General features: G+C 33.6%; 1 protein-coding gene across 1 annotated transcript in view; it reads right to left on the minus strand.

The window, feature by feature from the left end:
• Window positions 1-7,850: 7,850 nt before the first annotated feature.
• Window positions 7,851-26,842, minus strand: part of LOC138329770 (harmonin-like) — a 45,433-nt gene continuing 26,441 nt past the window's right edge. Inside the window, 7 exon segments of the mRNA XM_069277061.1 lie at window positions 7,851-8,938; window positions 12,890-12,909; window positions 13,640-13,683; window positions 13,983-14,072; window positions 19,784-19,942; window positions 20,378-20,472; window positions 24,500-24,567. Of these exon segments, the coding sequence (XP_069133162.1) occupies window positions 8,811-8,938; window positions 12,890-12,909; window positions 13,640-13,683; window positions 13,983-14,072; window positions 19,784-19,942; window positions 20,378-20,472; window positions 24,500-24,567 (604 nt within the window). The 3' untranslated portion in view covers window positions 7,851-8,810.

A 26,842-nucleotide genomic window follows, 5' to 3' on the forward strand; every position in this document is an offset into this window, starting at 1 on the left:
AGTGGAAATAAACTTTAAACGCCACCTACAGGAGATTGAAATAACTAAATATAAGAGTTACTTCCCCTCTATCATCAGTGTCACCTCGAACGCAGCCACATACAAGGTGTCCGTACATTGAAGGTATGTGCACAGATTCCCCTACCTTCAGAAATCAATACAAGTACGAACATTAAAATAAAAAAGTGGTCTGACTGGAAATATATAGAAGATCTCGTGTACAGTCGTTTCGGTACTAATTAGTAGTTTCGTTTCTTACGAGGCACTTTTTTGGAAGTCGTTTCGGTACTCTTCAAAGTCGATTCGGCATTTTCTTTTGTCAATGAATAAAACAAGATATCATGTACTGTATGTCTTTTCGTTGTTTGTTACATTAAGTATTGAATTGTTTCGTTAAATATTTAATGTTTATTATAGTTTGTTTCTTGATATACACAATGTAATTTGCCGTATCCGGCTCTTAACGGCTACATCAAAACTACAACTTCTTCTATAAGTCGTTTTAATTCATTGTAATAATTGTTTCCTAATCTCCACGTAAAGTATCACTATTCGTTTAATTAATTGATTAATTTGCCGAGCAATTATCGCCGTATATACATGGGCACTTCAATCGTTCCGCTAGTAGGTCGGAGAACAGGGTCGTTTTCGATTACGCGGTTTGACTGGTTGGACCTACATGTAGTTGTTCGTTTATGAATTAAAGACGGGCCTGGTTATTTTATATTGTTTTCAGACAAGCTTTGACAAAGCCCTCACAGGCCTGTATCAAAACCTGCCGGTCCGTCTGAATTTTTACTCGATATATAACATTAACAAACGGTCGCACCGGTTGTTCCGAATAAACGAAAAGTTAACGGCCCGGGCATCTCAATAAGACAGAAAAAGCACAAACTAGATAGATAATATACATCATTAATATATATAAATATCACCTGTATTCATGATTTTTTTTATTTAGTATATATGGATATTTATATATGTGTATGCTAAATATCATAACAGGCTGACACACTCTTGAAAACCCTCTGGCTATATGAAATATGAATTTACACATGAATAATAACTCTTTATTTAGATAACTATTAGTAGATAATAATTTATATTATTAATATACAAGTACCTAATCTATTTTCACAAGTACCGAAACGATTTCCGCATGTACCGAAACTACTTCCGCAAGTACCGAAACGACTTCCGCAAGTACCGAAACTACATGTACACTTAGTACCGAAACTATAAACTTAGTACCGAAACTACTAAGTACCGAAACGACCTACCTACAGTAATGTCCACTGATGTAGCCCCACCTTTTCATTTTTTTTTTATAACACATGTACTCAAAGGCCCACTACCTTTCTGAAACGACTTTTAATTATCGATAATTTTGTAAAGTCGCAAAATTTATTAATTTACCGTTAATACTACACTTATGGTCATATTCTGAATAATTTAATTAAATTAAGTATAATATTAATTTTCATAACGCGGGTCGTCTTATGTTTCCCGGCGTCGTCCTAAATACCGCCCGGTGGTCCCAAACGGCAAAACAGCGAATCAACAGTTATCATATATTACGCAGAAAATTAAATCTTGCATATGTTTGGTGTTGTTGCCTCATCTAAGGCCATCGATATGTTTTTTCCTTATGTTATTAATGTTTTTAAGAAACCTTTAAATTTTGCTCCTAGAAGGTAGTGGGTCTTTAAATTGCGTTTACATTTATTTTATAATTTAGACTAATGCATAATGTATGTGATTTAAAGCAATGATGGTCGAATAACGTTTACATACATTTACATACATATTATGTACGTTTTATATTCTACAACATGAATGCTATTAATGATAGATTTCCGATACAGGATTACCTACGCCAGACTTTATACCGATATGCAGTTATTAATAAAAATAATATGGAGGTTTTTCTCTTCATATAACCGGGGTTTAAGTCATAAAGTTTCCTCAGTTTCCGCTCCCAGTTAATGATAATAATAAAACGTTTCCAAACTCCGCCTCTTACATTCAGTCTTGACTTCGTATATGTATTCCATAATGTAGTTTTATACTGTTTGTACATATTTCATGTACACTGTTTATATATTTAATGCTCCATTTTACTCCATTCCAGTTGTCATTTTCTAGGCTGATTCTTAATCATATAAACATGTAGCAACTCTCGCAAACAGCTGCAAATTGGAGTTGACAGTCAACCCCGTTATCCATTTAAAAGTTCAATATATCCTTAGTTAGGAGGGTTGTTCTTGTTGATATACAGACGTACTACTATAGTATGGTGGCTGGGAAAGGACATGAAAAATAAAAAAAGTTATTGGTACGAACGCATTACACGCATGTATACATGTATCTACAATTGCGTTCGCACGCAATAATTTTTGTCTTTCATGGCATTTCCCAGTCACATATTATATTGTTTCTAAACAATGAAAGAGCAAAACGATCCAATCAAAGCACTGCTTTCCAAATCTAGTTTATTATCATTGTAACGGTGTATTTGTAATAGAACCGGATAATGCTATCCAATATCCCATGTCCGAAAATCCAACGTGCTTTGTCTATGGAAAACGCCAGAAGAGATTTTTTTTAAATTAGTTTAAACCATATTTTATTTGAATTAAATACATAGATATCATTATATTATAAAATAATGATTCAGAAAAAGGATTAAATGTAATATTTATTTGTCTCCTTTATAAATATGTACTATTATATAACCCTAAATAGAGAACTAGTTAACTTAGTAAGTTTTGAATACTAAGTATTTGATTGATGCTTCTAATTTGGAGAAAAAACAGAGGAGAGAGGAAGGGAGGAAGAAAGAAGGGATGAAAAAATGAGAGAGGGGAAGTGAAGACTGAGTGACTTATGGTAAATCGTAAACAAGGGGATATTTTAACGGCATGTCAAGTTACATGAACCCGAAGTGTATTTACTTGTAGCGAAACTGAATTAGTGTGTTAAACTGAGTGAATTATACTAAATCGTAATCAAGGGATAGTTTTTCAGCAGGTCAAGTTACACGAACTTGTAGCGAAACTGAATTAGTGTGTAAAGAAAATAGCTAAAGAACAGAGAAACGGGGCTGAGGGTATTTTACAAAAGATGAAAAAAAACCTCGTTCAGGGACTTGCAAATCTGAGCATTTTGAACTATTAGACCTACTGTTTTGTTCCATTTTTTAATTATTATTTTTCTGCATCCAAAGATGTATATGAATGATCTCCGAAATGGTAAAATTTACATCAATGAACGTATCGCCAGATTGTATAGCATGAATTGGAGGTGTGACAGCAGCATGTTATGTTGGTCAAAGATCCAATATGACCGGTATGGCCTCACTCCCGATTTTAAACTTAAATTGATATCTATTTAATGGCCTGACAGATATCTTTCATTTTAGGTCACCTGACCCTTATAGGCATTGCCCGACGTCCACCGTGCATAAACTTTCATTCAATCAACTTCTTAATAAGCAAAAGGCCTAGGGTACTGATATTTGGCCTGTAGCATGCTGGGATGAAGAGCTACCAAGTTTGTTCAGATAAATGGACTTGACCCGCACTTAAGGTCACAGGGTTCATATAGGCTGAAATCTTTAAACGACTTCTTGTGAATAACTAAGACCCATAGAGACCCCTTATTGAGCCTGTAGAATGCTGGAGTGAAGGGCTTCCTAGTTTGTTCAAATGAATCACCTTAACCGCCATTTACGGTCACAGGGGTCAAATAGACTAATAATCTTTAAACGACTTCTTCTTAATAACTAAGAGGCCTAGAGATCATGGCCGTTTTCGACTGGTTAGAGCTAGTTGTTCGTTTATGTCTGAAAACAACATAAAATCACCAGGTACGTCTTTAATTCATTTGGCTTAATACATGTTATGATGAAAGGAACCAAGAAGTTGGTTCAAACAAGTGACCTTTTACCTTCATTCAAGGTCGCAAAGGTCAAAATGGCCAAAACCTTTAATTAACTTTTTGTGAATAACTTAGAGACCTAGAAACCTGGTATTGGGACTGTGACATGCTGGAATGAAGAGCCAAGTTTGTTCCAACAAATGGCCTTGGCCTTCATTCAAGTTCACAGCTGTCAAATAAAGCAGAAACGTAAAACTTCTTGACAATTTCTAGTATACCACCAATCATTTGATTGTTAGTTGAAGAAAAGGTGAACATTTTCGGTCAATTCGATTCCATTTGAGTTTATGTAAAGTTGATCTGGTCCTACAGTATACATTGACTGCTGTTTTGTGTCAAGTTAGATGACCGTTTAGACCTATGTGCCTCTTGTAGAATATGTTGTATGTAGAATAAAAAGTGGAACAAACAGTTATGTAAAACATTTCTATAAAACGTCAACTTCCAACTGGAAATAAGGGTCAAAGTTCAAAAGTGCAATTTTTCGAAAAGATCATTAAAAATCTTCTCAAGTTCTGGAAGGCTTAGAGATCTGTCGTTGGGCATGAAGCATGCTTAGAATAAATGGCTACCAATTTCTAAACATGAATGACCTTGACCTTTGTTGAAGGTCACAGGGGCAAAAAAATAAATCTTGAAATTACTTCTCTTGAAATTCTTAAAGGTCTAGAAACCTAAAACTGGATCTATAGTATGCACTGATAAAGAGCTAGCAAGTTTGTTAATATGAATAATCTTGACCTCAAGGTCACAGGGGCCAAAACACATAAAACCTTAAAGAAACAACTTCTCCTGGAAGGTCTAGAGACATGATATAGGGCTTGTAGCATGCTGATATAAATGGTTACTGTTTATATGAATAACCTGGATCTACATTCAAGGTCACAAGGACCGGAAAACCTTGAAAGCTTGAAACAGATTCTCGTGAAGTTCTGGAAGTCCTAGAGGCCTAGCCTGTTATTGGGCATCAAACATGACAAGATAAATGATTATGCAGTGATAAAGTGCTAGCAAGTTTGTTAATATGAATGATCTCAAGGTCACAGGGGCCAAATAACCTAAAATCTTAAAAACGACTTCTTGTGGAAGTTCTGGAAAGCCTAGAGACCTGAAATTGGACCTGAAGCATGTTGAGATTAAGGGCTACCAAGTTTGTTAATATGTGGTGAAAAGCCTGTCAAATTGTCTGTATTATAATGGCAATGTCTAGTATATAATTGCTTCTAAACCTTTAAACTTTCATGATCAATTGTGACTGCAAATGCTTTTGTGTTAAATGGCTAAACTTCCTGATGTTGCAACGGCAAATGTTTCTTGATAATTGTTTCTAAACCTTCTAATGTCGTGAATTCAAACGCGTTTCTTGATAATCGTCTTTCTAATGGTATGTTTGAGTTTCTTGAAAACTGTCTCTAAACCTTCGAATGTTGCAACTGCAAATGCTTTTTTTTTATAATTGTCTGTAAGTCTTCAAACTTTTATGAACAGTCAATATTATCTAGTAATTTTGTCAGTACATTGGCACAGTGCTAACCAATTAACAACTCTAGTACTGTATTGCTTTTAAATGCAATTTGTTGCATGAAAAAACAATAATCGGACAAAACTTCCTATCTTTATTTTTTAATTCATCAATTTACATGATTCCTCGTAACAAGAGTCAATATAATTATTTTACTGGCCCTGTCATTACATTGTTATCATATTTCTGATACACAGGAAGCTAACACATTAATCACCTGGCAATCAATTAACTAAGATCCCTGTGGCAAGAACTAGGTAGTATTCCTCAACCAATGACTGTACAGATATAATGCTTACATATACCTAAACGTGGGTTACAAATACACAGAGTTTATACTGTTCATTGTAATTACCTTTACAACAATAACATGTACACAATAATAAATCAAAATGAACATTGATGGAATCAGCAGTAGGACGGACTTGTAACTTCCCTTAGACACTCTCACACATGATAAACATAATTCTGTAGTAACACACATAGTGATCAACTATACAATACATCCTTCAGACCTTCCTTAAACCCTGTATTTAAGATGTGATTGATCAACAACAAGTCAATATATACTCTTAGCTAATAACGCTTGTACTCTAGATCAGTCCATCTAGGTGTGAACCTAGATCAGTCCATCTAGGCATGGACCTAGATCAGTCCATCTAGGCATGGACCTGAATCGCTTCATCTAGGAGTGGACCTAGATCAGTCCATCTGAGCGTGGACCTAAATTGAAAAGATCAGTAATACAAGTAGATTTTAAAAAGGTGATGTAGGTGGTGACTTACAATAAAGGGTTATATAAATGATGATGTTAAATTGTCTATTCTTCCATTATGTTGTTTATGAATGTTTATATATCACAGACCAACATTAGGTGCCTGGAATTAAGGATGCTACTGTATAAAGCTGTACGGTAGATTTTCTAGTGGTCTGACACTGTCTATATCTGTAACCTCAGAATTATCCATATCATGGCCTCTTCTTTTCTCCACAACATAATCATCAATGTCAGAAATAGGTGCTGAAATAAAAGAAAATATTTTCAATATTCCAATGAGTAACCCACAATATTACCATGGTAACAGGAGCACAATATTACCATGGTAACAGGAACACAATATTACAATGACATCAGAAACACAATATTACCATGGAAATGGATCACAATATTACCATGGTAACAGGAACACAGTATTATCATGGTAACCGGAACACAATATTACCATGGTAACAGGAACACAATATTATCACGGTAACCGGCACACAATATTACCATGGCAACAGGAACACAATATTACCATTCATTCATTCATTCATATCTTTATTCCTCCGTAAACGAAGAGTTACATGAACATATAAGAATACAAACAAAAAAAGGTGCAAGGTAATAACAAAACAAAAAAAGGTGAGATAGCATTAAGGAAAGGGAGAACACAAGGCAAAAAAGTAAAAAAGGAAATAGAATAGAAATAGTATCATTAATTGTAATCTATATGAATGCACAGGAAAGCATCAGTTTAACTTTGACTATCAACAAACATGTTGAATTGAATCTACTGTATTGCCACTAATTGAAAAGTAAGTATAAACTTACAAATACAGTTATGAGAAAAGACATCAAATAGCTACACTATACAGCGAATGGTATATAGAGCATTTAATTACTGAAAGGTCAATGCAGACACTTTATCTGCGAAACACAAACAATCTTGAACGAATGAATATACGGTATTATCATCACCGAGAGCTAGAATAATGTTCTCATTTGGGCGGCCAAGAATAATATGTATTTGTTCTTCCCTGTCCGCTTGGTCTAATAGAACATATACGCGAACGGGATATATATTCACAACTTTTGTAAAAAACGTATCTCTAATTGCGACTATATCTATATTTCTACAATCTAAAGTACAATGGGCAACAGCGTCAGACACACATAAATTGCATTTGGCACAGTATAACTCACAATCAGGGGGAGTAATCCATAATTTGGAGACGCGTTTACAGATACCAGAAAAAGATGGAGAAACTTTGGAAATTGACCACAAAATCGATGGAGAAAATTCCATGTGAATATTTCTGAACCTGCGCAATTCAGGGTTTAATGTCAGACGCTGTTTCCATTGATTACTTTCCTCAAGAAGTAAGACATTTTTAACAATATATTTCCATGTACGTTTGCTTGGAATCCAGGTTGACTCTAAGTAATCATAAACAAACGACTGCAAGTTGTATTTATGAAAAAATATTCCATACGTCGAAAATAAAACCTGTTTTCGACTTATATATATACCTAAATACATGTGGTATAGACGTAACAAAAACAACTGCTTCGCAGTACATACAGACTTGACATTTACACAGAGCAGCAAAAAAATCTTAACTTACATTGTTCAATATATACAGATAGAGATACTATACCTAACATTCCCAATGCAATATCTGATCTAGTACGTATTGGAAAATTCTGTATAAGTTTGGTACATAGATGATGGGTAGTCTCTAGTCGCCGCAAATCGGTTAAAGAAAGTGCAAACCAGAGCTCACAACCAAATAAAGCTCTAGAAAGAACAATAGACTTATAAAGTTTTAAATTTGTTAGGGGGTTAATCCCTGTGCCAAGCAAGTTGCACTGCATAAGCGCAAAGGTTTGTCCACGCAACTTATGCACAATTTCGTCCATTTCTGGACGACCAGGACGAAACTTGTCCACGTAAATACCAACATGTGTAGTATTAGAGGACTCTACTACCTCTTTTGGTCCAAGAAACCACTTACGTTTCGTATTGACAAAAGCACTTCTTTTTTCATTAAAAACAATAACAATAGATTTTGAAGCATTATATTCAAATCTCCAATTACAACTATATATATAACAAGTATACATTAAATTGTCAAGATCACGTTTAGATAGTGAAAGAAGAACTATATCGTCTGCTTGAGTAGGACAAGTGACGTTAACGTCTTGAATGAAAACAGAAGACTTAGAAGAACATAATTCATTTAACAAATCATTAATGTACACAGAATAAAGCCAAGGAGAGAGAATACTCCCTTGTCGTGTTCCCTGACATATAGGAAACCATTTTGAAATAAAACCTTGATAAAGAACTGCACTGTACATATCATTATATAATGAGACAATGACATTAATAAAATCACGATTAAAACCAAGGGCTATAAATTGAAAAGATCAGTAATACATGTAGATTTTAAAAAGGTGATGTAGGTGGTGACTAACAATAAAGGGTAATATAAATGATGATGTTAAATTGTCTATTCTTCCATTATGTTGTTTATGAATGTTTATATATCACAGACCAACATTAGGTGCCTGGAATTAAGGATGCTACTGTATAAAGCTGTACGGTAAATTTTCTAGTGGTCTGACACTGTCTATATCTGTAACCTCAGAATTATCCATATCATGGCCTCTTCTTTTCTCCACAACATAATCATCAATGTCAGAAATAGGTGCTGAAATAAAAGAAAATATTTTCAATATTCCAATGAGTAACCCACAATATTACCATGGTAACAGGAGCACAATATTACCATGGTAACAGGAACACAATATTACAATGACATCAGAAACACAATATTACCATGGAAATGGATCACAATATTACCATGGTAACAGGAACACAGTATTATCATGGTAACCGGAACACAATATTACCATGGTAACAGGAACACAATATTATCACGGTAACCGGCACACAATATTACCATGGCAACAGGAACACAATATTACCATGGTAACTGGAGCACAATAATACCATAGAAATTGGAACACAATATCACCATGGTAACAGGAACACAATATTACCATGGTAACAGGAACACAATATTGTCATGGTAACAGGAACACAATATTACTTTGGTAAAGGCAACAAGAACACAATATAACCATGGTAACAGGAACACAATATTACCATGTTAACAGGAAAACAATATTACCATGATAAAGGCAACAGGAACACAATATAACCATGGTAACAGGAACACAATATTACCATGGTAACAGGAACATAATATAATCACGATAATGGTAACACTTCACCCGAGCACAGAATTGACATCCCTCCCCTTACATAACATACCAGTAACCTAATATACTTTTGTTTTTTTGATTAATTAACGTTCTATTAACAGCTATGGTCATGCAAGGACGGCCTAATATACATGTACACACATACAAACTTCCAATGGGCATTAAGGTAGACCGTCCCTTCTGGTTTCCTCTTATGGATTTCGTTCATTTTTTGATATTTTGATTTTAGATATACCCTGATCACAAAAACCGCATAAAAATCATATGTCACCGGGTTAATTTTTCTTCCAGGGTTGCTTAAAGATATGTACAAATGACTTAATAATCCGGATTTTAAGGGGTTTTAAATGAATAATATTTCCTCCCTGTAGCATCTATCCAATAAGCTGGGTTTTTTCACAATAAAACGAAATATCGTTTTTTTTAAATTAAGTCCGGACCCAATTTTAGTGAAAAATTGCATAAAAATAGTAATGTTTTCTTTTTTTCTGAAAAAATGATCTCAAGAAAAATCGATGTTTTAGAATTTCCATGAAGACTGGCTTATTTGCAATACGAAAAGCCAATAAAAAGTATACCTCACCGCATTATTTTTCAAATCATGACCGATTTGCTTCCTACAACCCCTTAAATTTTGGTCTGAAAATGTTAAAAAATTGGCGAATCTGTAGCACTTTTCAACGTTTTATGTTATTCATCTACCCTTGTTAGTTTTTACCGATTGGCACACCTTTATATTGATACACTTCAAGTAAACACTCGAAAAGGTTCTAGACGAAATACTTGCTCGAATGCCGATTTCAGAAGCGAGTAGTAATAGATGGGTACGGAGAAATAAAATACGTTTGCCGGGATTCGGATAGCGACGTAACAAACGTATGACGTCACAGAAGGGACGGTCTACGTTAATTGAATGACTTTGAATGAACACAATATAACCATGGTAATGGTAACAGGAACACAGTATTACCATGGTAATGGCAACAGGAACACAATATAACTACAGTAACAGGAACACAATATTACCATGGTAACAGGAACACAATATTACCATGGTAACAGGAAAACAATATTACCATGATAAAGGCAACAGGAACACAATATAACCATGGTAACAGGAACACAATATTACCATGGTAACAGGAACATAATATAATCACGATAATGGTAACACTTCACCCGAGCACAGAATTGACATCCCTCCCCTTACATAACATACCAGTAACCTAATATACTTTTGTTTTTTTGATTAATTAACGTTCTATTAACAGCTATGGTCATGTAAGGACGGCCTAATATACACACATACAAACTTCCAATGGGCATTAAGGTAGACCGTCCCTTCTGGTTTCCTCTTATGGATTTCGTTCATTTTTTGATATTTTGATTTTAGATATACCCTGATCACAAAAACCGCATAAAAATCATATGTCACCGGGTTAATTTTTCTTCCAGGGTTGCTTAAAGATATGTACAAATGACTTAATAATCCGGATTTTAAGGGGTTTTAAATGAATAATATTTCCTCCCTGTAGCATCTATCCAATAAGCTGGGTTTTTCACAATAAAACGAAATATCGTTTTTTTTAAATTAAGTCCGGACCCAATTTTAGTGAAAAATTGCATAAAAATAGTAATGTTTCTTTTTTTCTGAAAAAATGATCTCAAGAAAAATCGATGTTTTAGAATTTCCATGAAGACTGGCTTATTTGCAATACGAAAAGCCAATAAAAAGTATACCTCACCGCATTATTTTTCAAATCATGACCGATTTGCTTCCTACAACCCCTTAAATTTTGGTCTGAAAATGTTAAAAAATTGGCGAATCTGTAGCACTTTTCAACGTTTTATGTTATTCATCTACCCTTGTTAGTTTTTACCGATTGGCACACCTTTATATTGATACACTTCAAGTAAACACTCGAAAAGGTTCTAGACGAAATACTTGCTCGAATGCCGATTTCAGAAGCGAGTAGTAATAGATGGGTACGGAGAAATAAAATACGTTTGCCGGGATTCGGATAGCGACGTAACAAACGTATGACGTCACAGAAGGGACGGTCTACGTTAATTGAATGACTTTGAATGAACACAATATAACCATGGTAATGGTAACAGGAACACAATATTACCATGGTAATGGCAACAGGAACACAATATAACTACAGTAACAGGAACACAATATTACCATGGTAACAGGAACACAATATTACCATGGTAACAGGAACACAATATTACCATCAGGTAACAGGAACACAATATAACCATGGTAATGGCAAAAGGAAAACAATATTACCATGGTAACTGGAACACAATATTACCATGGTAACAAGAACAGAATATTACCATGGTAACAGGAACACAATAGTATCATGGTAACAGGAACACAATATTACCATGGTAATGGCAACAGGAACACAATATTACCATGGTAACAGGAACATAATATTACCATGGTAACAGGAACACAATATTACCATGGTAATGGTAACAGGAACACAATATTGCCATGGTAACAGGAACACAATATTGCCATGGTAACAGGAACACAATATTGCCATGAAATTACCTGGTAACAGGAACACAATATTACCATGGTAACAGGAACACAATATTACCATGGTAACAGAAACAGAATATTACCATGGAAATTGGAACACAATATTACCATAGTAACAGGAACACAACATTACCATGGTAACAGAAACACAATATTACCATGGTAACTGGAACACAATATTACCATGGTAACAGAAACACCTTGACTCTAATTGCTAGGATATAAGTATCTGTTAACATAAGATAAAAATCATCATTTTAGTATGCCCCAAAAATAATAATGATAATTTGTTAATGAAAGTACAAAATTGGAAACTGCCAAAGAATTCTGAACATATCAGGATAAGATATTTTTAGTATCATATTTAAGAAAACTAAGATTTAATGTCACATTATTCAATATTAATATATCTTATTTCAGTACTTATACAAAGCTCAGATGACCAGATGATGTTATAACTGGTATATTGATAATGCTGGCATATAGACCACAAGTCAATGTACTGGACTTGAGGTCAGAGGCCCCAGGATCATGAAAATCAAATCAAAATCATGGTTGATCATAATACTTGAATCATTGCAATGTTAAATAAAATATCTTGTGGAAAAAAAATTATATCACAACCAACGAAAATGTACGATGAGTGACAGGTGATATTTCAGGATTAACCGTTACTACGGTAATATCTTTGCAACAAGAAATAATAAAAATAAACGCTACTTGTACTTTGTATCCATGCCTTGTGAGTGGGAAAAAAACATGTGTAGGGGAGAAAACAGAATGAACCTTACATCCCAACACAAAGTATACTTACAGAAAACCCGCGGGCTAATCCTGGTCACAGACAGGTGATCAATGATTAATTACAGGTAAATGATAAAATGATAAAGGTACTACAAGATTAACTAAGACACTTTTCACCTGAGCACAGAATTGACATCCCTCCCCTAACACACATACATACGTCCAATGGAAATTAATTGAATGACTTTGAGTGAAGGTCAAGGTCAATTATTTGAAAGTTGAGATTCTTTTCAGCCAGCATGCTACATGCCCAATATTAGGTCCCGATTTCGTGAAACAAAAGTGCAGACTTAAGTCAAAAGTTAAGTTTTTCTCTTTATGTAACTCAAATGAAAATTCATGACTTAAGTCAGTTTTTGACCTAAGTTTGTTTCCAGAAATCGGGGCCAGATCTGGGCCCATTAGTTATTGACAACAAACTTTTTTCTGACATCAAATGAACAAGAGATTTTTAAGACCACCATTCGTATGTCTCTTCAATGGTTTTGAAATAGAATAAAGGTCATAGCTACTATATATATGGCTAGATGAATTACTGACAGAAGACCGATCCACCTTCCAAATGCCTCACCATGCTATAAGCTACACACATACACAGGTGACCATGAGATCTAGCTGATTTACCAGAATTTCATGAAGAATATTTGATTACAGTTGACAGCCTATTGTATTTGGCATTCAACATAAGATGGTATCCATATGATAGGTGTATCAGGAATGTAGGATTATACCAGGTCTGATTACAAGGTATATAACTTACGTTTCCTCCGACTCTGATCCACCGGCTGGAGATGATGGATTGCTCTGTAACCAAATATAAGGTCAAGGTCAAGTTAATTACACTTATTCATGTCAAGATCATAATAACAATTGCAAGTATTTATTTTAGGTAAGGTAAAATAAAGATAATCTCAATAAACAACACTGTGTCTTGAGTAACAAGTACCGGTGTACTAGTATAATGGAATAAGTGCAAATCATACAATCTCAGAGAAATTCATAGTTATCTGTTATTGAGAAATTCACGACAACTTTTTAATTATATATCAGACAAGGTAATGTTTGCATGATAACTGTTGTTGTATTTCACAAAAAATACCAACCTTGACAGGAGGGCTAAAACCTGGATCTGGTCCTACAAGTTCAAGGTCAGCCTTCCTCAGGGGTCGACCTCTCCCCCGTAGTATGTCTGACTGTAACGAATAAAGACTATATAAATATCTAAACAATAAATCATAGTCTTGGTCCTGTATTGTTAACCAGCTACCTGGTAATTTCATTCCATGCTACTACATGCCCAGGTATAGTACAATATCTAAAGGCCTTCTGGTTGTTACATAAAAACTCTGAAATTAGTCAATCATGCCAGACATTTGTAAATTTACAAAGTCATTCAAAGACAAAACTTGCTAGCTAGCCCTTAATTTTGATCCTAGCATGCCCAATATCAGGTCTATTGGCCTCTAAGTTATGAAACAAAAAGTTATCTAAAGATTGTTGCATACATGTACTTGACATTGTGACCTAGCTTGACTGACGTTCAAGTACATTCAGCAGAATAAGAGAACCCTTCATCCAAGCATCTTACAGGCCTAATACATGGTCTCTTGGTCTCTTATATATAAACTGTATATTAGTAAAAGGCGAGTGGCATATCAAATTATTGAACTTGTTTGATAAATTTTACATCACAAAGTCATCATGTTAACGATCCTCTATGAATGACTTCCTATCATAACTTTTAATGATAAAACTATAAGTAAGATTTAAGATTTTGTAATGGTAGAAATGTGGCTCAGATGTGACGTTTCCGTCTACTGAGGCAATCATATATAGATTATGACGTCAAAACTACCTAGCTAGTTATGTGGTTGAATTTTTTTAGTCTATTTAACACTCATGTGACCTTCAATGAAGGTCAGGGTACAGTACATGTAATTTATTCTATCAAGCTTTGTAGCCTTAAGCTCTTCAACTACCAGGAATAGCAATACAATTTTCATGAGGAGCACAAAAAATGTCCGTTAACCTGCCTTGAAATCATGACTCTCATGGCTCTCCCTCTCATGGATATCTTTGTTTTCCTGATAATAGCATAGAAACAATACCACAATAGAAAACATAATTCATACTTAAAACCTCTATGTAGTTAAAGTACAATAACATAGCCTACTTTCTCTTCTGAGGTCAAATCTGCCTCATATAATGGCGTCCATGTTTTTAGTTCCGTCTAGTGAGCATGGAAATGGTGAAAAAGCACACATATATGTTACAGATTGTTTCAACTGTTCACCTTCTAGTTACTACAATAGGAACATAGGCAGTCCTTTTGACATTTGATCATTTCGTTGGGTAATATTCTCAACTGATGTAAAGTATTTAGACATAAATGCCTCTCTATGCTGTAAATAGGTAAATAGTTGTCATACTTTACAGGTAAATAATTGTCATTCTGTACAGGTACATAGTTGTCATGCTGTACAGGTAAAAAGTTGTCATACTGTACAGGTAAAAAGTTGTCATACTGTAGAGGTAAACAGTTGTCATGCTGTACAGACAGGTTAATAGTTGTCATGCTGTACAGGTAAATAGTTGTCATGTGTACAGGTAAATAGTTGTCATGATGTACAGGTAAATAGTTGTCATGTTGTACCGGTAAATAGTTGTCATACTGTACAGGTAAATAGTTGTCATGCTGTACAGGTAAATAGTTGTCATTGTGTACAGGTAAATAGTTGTCATGCTGTACAGGTAAATAGTTGTCATGCTGTACAGGTAAATAGTTGTCATGCTGTACAGGTAAATAGTTGTCAAGTTGTACCCCAAAATAGTTGTCATGATGTACAGGTAAATAGTTGTCATGCTGTACAGGTAAATAGTTGTCAACTGTATAGGTAAATAGTTGTCATGCTGTACAGGTAAATAGTTGTCATGCTGTATAGGTAAATAGTTGTCATTCTGTACAGGTAAATAGTTGTCATGCTGTACAGGTAAATAGTTGTCATGTCATACAGGTAAATAGTTGTCATATTTAACAGGTAAATAGTTGACATGTTTTACAGGTAAATAGTTGTCATGCTGTACAGGTAAATAGTTGTCATAGCGTACAGGTAAATAGTTGTCATGCTGTACAGGTAAATAGTTGTCATGCTTAACAGGTAAATAGTTGTCATGCTGTACAGGTAAATAGTTGAAACACTGTATTATACAATAGTGGAGCACATGCATATTTTGAACATACAATGTATAAGATATTGAAATACACAAAAAAATCAAATCATTCATGCAAAAATTGTTGGGACAAAAATTAGAATAGCATACTATTATCATATATAGGTACATGCATATGTATGAGTTAATCAATTCAAATTCATATTTTGACCCATTAATCAATTAATAACTATAATTACAAATAATGAAAACAAAAACAGTTCATCATAAAAAAAAGATCAGAATAGACTAAATCGAGAAACATGAAATAGTCATTATTTGTCGAATAGCTTTGTTGATTAACTGTACAAAAAAATAATTAAATATACCAGAGAGCTTGAGGGCCTTGCCAAGTATTGCCTACCTGGTTAATTTAGTAAATTCAACAAAAACTATTTCAGTTACATTAATACACATCATAGTGTATCTTAGATAATACATTGCACTTTTTATGTATTCAACATGCCTTGTTCATTAAAAGATCAAATTAACAAGATGCCAAATGGGCCGTAACGGTCATTTGACTATCAATACAATACAACATATATAGTAAAAGTACAAAATATTAAATAGAAGAGGAAAAAAGGATTCAAGTTGGATAAAATACAAAACACTAAAAGAGGAAAAAAAGGATTCAAGTTAGATAAAATACATAACACTAAATAGGCAAAAAAAGCTCCTCTATTATTTGATAAACAATTACCTGTTAAGAGATTGTATAATAATTCTTTTGATGAAATTACAAGTTTGTAAGATATTTTACCATGAAGGTCAAGGTAATTCACCAGTTAACTTGAACCAGCGTGATAAAATGAAAATAAAGATTAACTCAGTTACTCCAATACTTAGGAAAATTTGAAGTCTTACCCTGATATCCTAACCAAAGTTTTGTGTTACTACAATACCCTATTGGTACGTAGCTATGGGTAAACAACAAAGGACATGACACACCATACTAAAACACTACATACTTAGAGTAAAACTTCTAAGCATATAACTATAGTACATTACTTATTCATACATATTTTTGCATGTGTGTGGGGAAAACGAAAAACATTTGAAAAAATGTTGAAATCATTATATAAAGATTTTATAGATGTGTGTTGTTAAAATTATAAAATTGGGAGGACATTTCGCGATGACATTAACCAATGCATGGCTATGTAAGGGTAACAATGACTGTGACATTGACCGGTGACTAATAATAATATCAAAGTGCCAAGGCCACTCATAGATGCTGTGAATGAAGGACTCAAACAAAGGAATAAAGAAATTGGTTTTTCATTTAAATATAGAATTTAGTAAACTATACATAAGTGTGCAGTGTTGAATTTCAGAGTTTGATAAAAAATATTTACGATATACCTTATTTATTTTATGATATTTGAAGTTTTTCAAGAACAATAAGTTGAATAATTTATTATCCTGAAATAACTGTAACAAATTTTATTTCTAAATTATTTTTGAAATAACGATTTCAACACCAATGAAACCGTTCAGAATCTGAGTATCATTTTTTTATAATTCTTTATTAATTGCTAAATTATCAATTTCATCAATGTCTCTTCAAAGACAAAAAAATAATAGGTAAACATTTTCGTATCTTAATATCCACTTAACATTGAAGAATATTTTCGGAAAAATATAACATTAGAAATATACCATTTCCGGATATGTTTTGGTTTCCTTTTTAGAAAACTAACATGGGTTACTTTGACGACTTTTGACTAATAAATCATGGCCAGATACTTTTGCCAAATAAAAGGTACATTATTTCATTACGAATATCACTCGGATTTCTTTTAAATTCACAAGAACGCTAGCCATTAACACCAAGAAAACTTCATGTAATGTATCGGATAGCAAGTCTTCGTAAGCCTATAGCAGTAACTGGTTGGCGAGATATTATCGTGCAGAACATTTACGGTATCGTGAGTTTTGCTTTGCCGACTTTTGACTTATAATAAAACATGGCCATATACGTTTGTCAAGTAAAGGGTACATTATTTGGTTACTTATAACATTCAAATTTCTTTTTAATTCATAAGAACGCTATCATCAAGAAAACTTCCTGTAATACATCAGACTTTAGCAAGTCTTCATAAGGCTACCGTAAATGTACATTACACGGCAATATAAGTTCACTTGTCACTTTAAGTTACTCGTACATAAATAGATCTATATTATCATTATATTTTGTAAGTTTATGTTAATAGATTTGGTACTTTTTCCCTTTCAATATACCGCAGTTGTCGATAAACAAAAGACAGAACTCCCAGTGACAGATCAAGGGAGGAAGCACATACTCAAATTTAAACTATTAACTTTTACTGCGCAATAATATCTCAGATATAGTTCGTCAATACAACCAACACAAAAAACTTTATAAGCGTTATAAGAACTTTCTTTTACAGTTACCTTCCTAACATTTGATTACAATAATCGATCATTAGCATGAATTACGTAAAATTTAAATAAACAAATAAACAATCATCGAAAGTGTCGCGAGGAAGACAGCGAAGAAGGCATTGTTCGTGATTTTTTGGGAGAACAGTGTTCTCGGAGTAATACAAAATATCATAAAGTCCCAACTGAACACTTAAAACATTCCATCCATGGTGTATACGTATGTGCAAATTCTATGTCTGTGGTTTTGAATATTAGGGTTTTATTTTTTTATACCATTGAGTATTACGTGAAATGAACAAAACAACTTTTAATTTTCATCGCGGAGAGGTTTCATTGTTTTGATGTGCACAGGCTCTCCGAGTGTACCTAAGAATGCTGTTTCACAGCATCAATAAGAGTGACATTGACCTTGACATTGACCTTGACTAATAATAATCTAAGGGTGACATTGACCTTGACATTGACTGTTACTAATAATAATATATGGGGTGACATTGACCTTGACATTGACCTGTGACTAATAATAATAATATTGGGGTGACATTGACCTTGACATTGACTGGTGTCTAATAATAATATAAGGGTGATATTGACCTTGACATTGACAGGTGTCTAATAATAATCTAAGGGTGACATTGACCTTGACATTGACGGGTGTCTAATAATAATATTGGGGTGATATTGACCTTGACATTGACCGATGACTAATAATAATATTAGGGTGATATTGACCTTGACATTGACCGGTGACCAATAATAATATAAGGGTGACATTGACCTTGACATTGACCTGTGACTAATAATAATAATATTGGGGTGACATTGACCTTGACATTGACCAGTGACTAATAATAATATAAGGGTGACATTGACCTTGACATTGACGGGTGTCTAATAATAATATAAGGGTGACATTGACCTTGACATTGACAGTGTCTACTAATAATAATATAAGGGTGACATTGACCTTGACATTGACCGGTGACTAATAATAATATAAGGGTGACATTGACCTTGACATTGACTGGTGACTAATAATAATATAAGGGTGACATTGACCTTGACATTGACTGGTGTCTAATAATAATATAAGGGTGACATTGACCTTGACATTGACCTGTGACTAATAATCATATAAAGGTGACATTGACCTTGACATTGACCAGTGACTATATAAGGTGAGACTAGTCGCATTGACAACATAAGGGTGAGACTGGTTGGTGACAATAAAAGGGTGAGACTGGTCGGTGACAAAATGAAGAGATAAGCTGTGTGATAATGATACCACGGCTCTGACCTCCCGTTTCATCTCATCCTCATCCTGTTGTCGCCGCTGTTGCCTCAGTTTGAGCTCGTCTTTTTTAGAATTCCTCTTATGTTGACGGATTTCTTGTAGTAATTTATGCTCCAGGGCATTTCTCTTCCTCCGATTACTCTCATACACCTTATTACAAGTCATACATTGCATTCTAATGCAGAATCTAAGAAGTTGGTTTTCACCTACATAACTTATACTGACACGAATTTTAATTGTTTTTTTCCTCCTATACTTCTAATCAAACACTAATTGTTAAATTCAGCACAACAAGAAATCCTCTAGACACCAAACATGCCTAACACATTTACCATGCAACAATATACAGCCCTTTTAAAACCAGCCAGTGCTTTAAGTGTTTTGCTTAATTCGAAACTTTTCATTATTCTATATCTGAGTGATTAATATATATTTATTTAGTAATTTATAAATCTTAAATGTCTTGTAGAGTGAGCTGAGTGATTTCTTCAGCAACTTACAATGTATCGTTTCTATTCCTCATAGGATAATGGTGATATTACTAGGCTAAAGTGTAAACCTTGAGTATGACCTATGACCTCTCACCTCTTGCCTTTGCCTCTCTTCAATCTGACGCTGGCTCGCCTGTTTCTGCTGTAGGATTTTCTCCAGTCTAGCAGTGCCCTCTACATCACGAGTTCCTATAAGTGATATACAAGGTTTATTATGAGGTAATGTTATATATCTTCATGTATATTATGTATATTTAGAGAGCAATCTGATTTAAATACAGATCCTTATTATTACTACGTTTGATAAGAGGATCTGAGAAAATCCCATTAGGGGTCATGTCCAGGTGACCTTTTAAAAAAGCCAATCAAATCTCTACTTGCAAAATTTTGACAGTGAATTTCAGGGACGAAATATTTTGAAAAAAACTGTCAGAATTATTTTGGTTTACGTAGCCATCTCGCCCAAACAGCACAATAAAGCTAATTGTATAAGTATACTGGGACGAAATATCGTTTTCAATGGATGTGACAAGGTGTAGAAAATGTATCCTATATGAAGACCACGTGGTATAAAGGTCATCTGGACGTGACCCCCTATGGGATATTGTCAGATCCTTTATATAACGGAGTGGGTATAAGGATCTGTATTTTAATCAGATTGATTTAGAGTGACACTTACATCTAAATATACATAATTTGCAACTTTTGCAGACTTTGTGACTTAACTACAAACTTGTAGTAGCAAATCCATATGGTATGACCTCTGAACTATATACGTTAACATTTTTATCTGTAGATTTACATGGTATGACCTCTGAATTATTATACATTTTTACCTGTAGAAATATGTCATGACCTCTGAATTATTATACATTTTTACCTGTAGATTTATAAGGTATGACCTACATATATGAACTATCATGCATTATTACCTGTAGATTTGAATGGTACGACATACAAACTATTATAATTTTTACCTGTTGATTTACATGGCATGACCTCTGAACTATTATACATTTTTATCTGTAGATTTACATGGAAAAAGCTATGCACTATTATACATTTTTACCTGTAGGTTTATATGGTATAACCTCTGAACTATATACATTTTTACGAATATAGTTATGTGGTATGACCTATGAATTTTTTACATTTTTATCTGAAGATTTATATGGTCTGACCTCTGAATTATTACACATTTTTACCAATAGATTTAAATGGCATGAGCTCTGAACTATTATATATTTTTACCTGTAGATTTATATGATATGACCTACTAACTATTATAATTTTTTACTGTAGATTTATATGGTATGACTCTGAACTATTATACATTTTTTGTAGATTTATATGGTATGACCTCTGAACTATTATACATATACTTTTTACTGTAGATTTTATGGTATGACCTCTGAACTATTATACATTTTACCTGTTGATTTATATGGTATGACCTCTGAACTATTATACATTTTTTCCTGTAGATTTATATGGTTGACCTCTGAACTATTATACATTTTTACCTGTAGATTTATATGTATGACCTCTGAACTATTATACATTTTTACCTGTAGATTTATATGGTATGACCTCTGAACTATTATACATTTTTACCTGTAGATTTATATGGTATGACCTCTGAACTATTATACGTTTTTACCTGTAGATTTATATGGTATGACCTCTGAACTATTATACATTTTTACCTGTAGATTTATATGGTATGACCTCTCTGAACTATTATACATTTTTACCTGTAGATTTATATGGTATGACCTCTGAACTATTATACATTTTTACCTGTAGATTTATATGGTATGACCTCTGAACTATTATACATTTTTACTGTAGATTTATATGGTATGACCTCTGAACTATTATACATTTTTACCTGTAGATTTATATGGTATGACCTCTGAACTATTATACGTTTTTACCTGTAGATTTATAGTGTGTCCTGACCTCTGAACGAACTACTTGTACATTTTTACCTGTAGATTGTAAATGGTTAGACCTCTACTATTATTACATTTTACCTGTTACAGTCTGTTCTTCACTCTCTGTCCGACTATCCCTATCCAGGTATGACTTCTCCTGAACTATTATACATTTTCATTTTTAACCTGTAGATTTTTATATGGTATGACCTCTGAACTATTTCATACATTACACCTGTAGAATTTAATATGGTCAGACCTCCTGACAGACTATTACACATTTAGAATTACCTGTAGATTATAAATGTATTATGACATTGAGACAGGACATGTCGATTCTTTAGTCCAGCTGTATAAAAAGTAATGACGATTTTTTTTAACCTATTCTTTAACAAAGGCATGAGATCTGACCTATACGACATTGAGGAACAGTACATATTTAACCTGGAGATTTTATATGTTACAGTCTGTGACTTTCACTCTCAGTCATTCATTCTTCCCCGAGTAATCTCCACCATAAAATGTCCCTTCCTCTAAAGTATCAGACATTCATTCATTTAGATCTCTTTATTGTCCTGTTAATCGCATTGACGTCTGAGATTCACTCTCTTAGAGTACTGTCATAAATGTAACGATAGATATATAAAAAAAATAAACCATTTTCATACTGTATAAACCTAACGACAATTGAGAGAGGACAAACCTTCATTCTTTAGAAAACTGAAAATAAAAGTAAATGACATTTGGAGAGACAGAACATTTCGATTCATTAAATGTATAAATGATGACATTGAGATTGTTTCTTTAGAATACAGTATAAAAAGTAAAGGACATTCAGTTCTTTAGTATAACATACTGTATAAATTCGATAATGACATGATGACAATGAGTCCAGACATAAGAATACAGAAATAAAAAAGAAACGACATTTGAGAACAGGACATTCTTTAGAATACTGTATAAATGTAATGACATTGAGACAGACATTCATCTCATTTAGATATACTGTATAAATGTAATGACATTAAGTAAAATGTAATGACATTGAGACAGACATTCATTCTTTAGAATACTGTATAAATGTAATGACATTGAGACAGACATTCATTCTTTAGAATACTGTATAAATGTAATGGACATTGAGACAGACATTCATTGTTCTTTAGAATACTGTATAAAAGTAATGACATTGAGACAGACATTCGTTCTTTTAGAATACTGTATAAAAAGTAATTCTTTAGAATACTGTATACTGTAAATAAAAGTAATGACATTGAGACAGACATTCGTTCTTTAGAATACTGTATAAAAAGTAATGACATTGAGACAGACATTCGTTCTTTAGAATACTGTATAAAATGTAAAGGACATTGAGACAGGACATTCGTTCTTTAGAATACTGTATAAAAAGTAATGACATTGAGACAGACATTCGTTCTTTAGAATTGTAAAAAGTAATGACATTACAGACATTCATTCTTTAGAATACTGTAAAAATGTAATGACATTGAGACAGACATTCGTTCTTTAGAAATTCTGTATAAATGTAACGACATTGAGACAGACATTCATTCTATAGAATACTGTGTAAATGTAACGATATTGAGACAGACATTCGTTCTTTAGAATATACTCCACAAGTGTAGGGATATGCATAGTCCACAGGTGTCTGCATCTGGTTTTGGAAAAAATAAAATATCCTACCCCTACTATATGAACTACTAGGGGTAGGTTATTATATTTTTATCAAACCAGAAGCAGACGCCTGTGTATAGTCCTAGTCCCATAACCTGATTACTCTTTGAAGAGTAAATAGATACCCTACAAATTGAGCTTCTGAATTGCAGAGAAGATCAAAGATAATTTTGGTCCTTTTCTTAAGTCCTTGATTTTGAAGACCCAACTTCGCTAGCCAAGGGTATTTAGTCCGATTCTCTTCCTATATTCATTGGTCGCCTGAACCTAGCTGCATCCAATTAGAATTGGAAAGCAGAAACACCTGTTCTGAAATGAGATATGCCAAGGGTAGTAGGAAGAGAATCGGACTAAATACCCTTGGCTTACCTTGGTTAGCAAAGTTGTTGAAGACTTAGCGAACACAAAACTCTTCAAACCATTATAGGATCACCTCAATGAGTTAAGCAAGGAATCAATTTGGTTACAGCAATGAATGATGCACCACAGGAAAAGTCATCTTTGTCACATGCAGTTTATTGAGATTTAGGCGAGGACATGGGATACAAGGTCAGTCTGAACACGAAGGAATTAAACGACCTTACCTTCTGTAAAGTCGACACTTGGCGGAGGTACTGACGGAGGGGCAGGTGCTTTTTTCTTTGTCTTCGGTCTACGTAGATAAACACAAAGCTTTGTGTGTAATGGTAATTATGGAACATTACATGCTAAAACCGCTGTGACAGGAATGTTTCACTGACGACTAATGTAATCTTACATACATGTATGTGGATATCCGAAGTTGAATGAAAATTTATTAACCCTGACTGTTTTGTTGTAGAAATAATGCTACAGTGCTAATGTTAATTTTGTACATACATGTATGTGACACTAAATTTTCTTTATATTGACTCTATAGAACACATTCATTCAGAGACAAGCTGGACAATATAGCATGTCTGATTCATCACAATATACTGTTAGGTGTTGCTAATGACAACACTCCATTCAATCATGACCTTCAGCTCTTTATTCAAACTGTCGTTGCATCAGTTTTCTAGGTCTATACACATACATGTACATGTCCATTGAGTTAAAGAGAATACATTTGCTACAGTTTTTTTTTTTTTTTTTGTGTTTTTCGTTTTGCTGTTTTCATTATATAATCCCAACATTGTAAGGATCAAGGTTATAATTACAATCAATAATAATTTCCCATGAAATAAATTACAATTTCCCATGAATTAAATTTTTACAGATTTTTATTTGTTTTTTAAATATATTCTTAACAGTTTGACTACAAACATTTAGGTAGATCTGTCATTTTAAAGGTAGAACAAGAGGTCCATGGGCCTTAACGGTCACCTGACTTTTGGCACAAAACAACACCTCAAAGAAATATAGCAGTGGCAAACAATTAAGGAAATACAAAAGAACTCCTTTTATTCGAAGAAGTCCAGGTTCCGATATAGTTGATGAATTAGACCATGAATGAAGGTGATCCCCACCATGCTACAAATCCAATATCCATTCTCTAGGCCTTTTGGTTATTTACATGAACTTGTTTAAAGATTTTAGTTTATTTGACCCCTGTGACTTTTATTGAAGGTCAAGGTCATTCATTTAAATATAAACTTGGTAGCCCTTCATCCGAGCATGCCACAGCGAAATATCAGGTCTCTTACCGCCTCTTAGATATTCACAAGAAGTTATTTAAAAGATTTTCGCTTATTTGAACCCTGTGACCTTGAATGAAGGTCAAGGTCATTCATTTGAACTAACTTGGTAGCCCTTCATCCCAGCATGCTACAGGCCTAATATCAGTACCCTGGGTGTATTGGTTATTGGGAAGAAGTCGTTTGAATGAAAAGTTTATGCAAGGTGGACGGCGCACGATAATGGACGGTGCATGATGACAATAGGTCATCCTGACCCTTCGGGACAGATGACCTAAAAATGAAGACAATAGTCACAAGCAGGAGGATAAAAATTATTTATTATGATAAAGAGACATGCAACATTTACATACAGAAACATGCAACAGCCAATCAAAGTCAAGCATGGTCACAACAGCCAATGAAACAGCAGAATAACAATCAAGCAGTATAGTGGTAGGAAGGTAAGTAATAAGGCCACAATCATCCATCAGTAAGCCCACACTCAGTAATAAGCCCACCGCTGTTTTAACTTAGTTCAGGTAAAGTTCTCACAAATAGAAAGTAGTATTTTATTGTTTTCAAACCAATCTATATATTGACTTTGTATATAGAAGAACAGGTACAAATTGGACCTGTCTCGGGGATTATCACAGGAAAGAAAGAAAGTACAAACACGATGTAGTACAACACACATGCAGGTGATTAGAAAGTATATCAGAACAATGCAGGATGTGAAATCTCTTTGAAAAAAAATGTCATTGCTTAGCTAAGAAAATTCTTAACATTGTACGTCACTGCATGAGAAAAACAAAGTTTTACACAGTCTGTGACAAAACCAATAACAAAATACATATGTATATTTAATTGTCAGTGTCGTTAACAAATGAGCAACATAATTTTGAATAAAAGAAAACCAATCATCCACAGATTTTTGATGTTAATTCTTGGATATATATACTGAAGTTTGAAGAGGGAGTACAATGTAAACCACTTTATTTTAATGAGATGTAGATTTTCGCAAGTGAGCTTGAACGCACTGTTTACCAAATAATACTGATATCATATCTAAAATGAATGCAAAATAGCAGACAAAATTGCTTTATCATATATTTACATGTTGATATAATGAATAAACTGATGAAAATTACATAAACACAAGAAATATTTTATAAATAAAGATAAAGTGGCATACAGTAAATTAAGCTGGGTAGGACAGAAGGAATATCACACAAAAGGATATCGACTAAACTACTGAATCTAAATATACTCTCATGCATAAATTGTATATAA

The sequence above is a fragment of the Argopecten irradians genome, chromosome 8 (genome assembly GCF_041381155.1).
Source record: "Argopecten irradians isolate NY chromosome 8, Ai_NY, whole genome shotgun sequence".
NCBI lineage: Eukaryota > Metazoa > Mollusca > Bivalvia > Pectinida > Pectinidae > Argopecten > Argopecten irradians.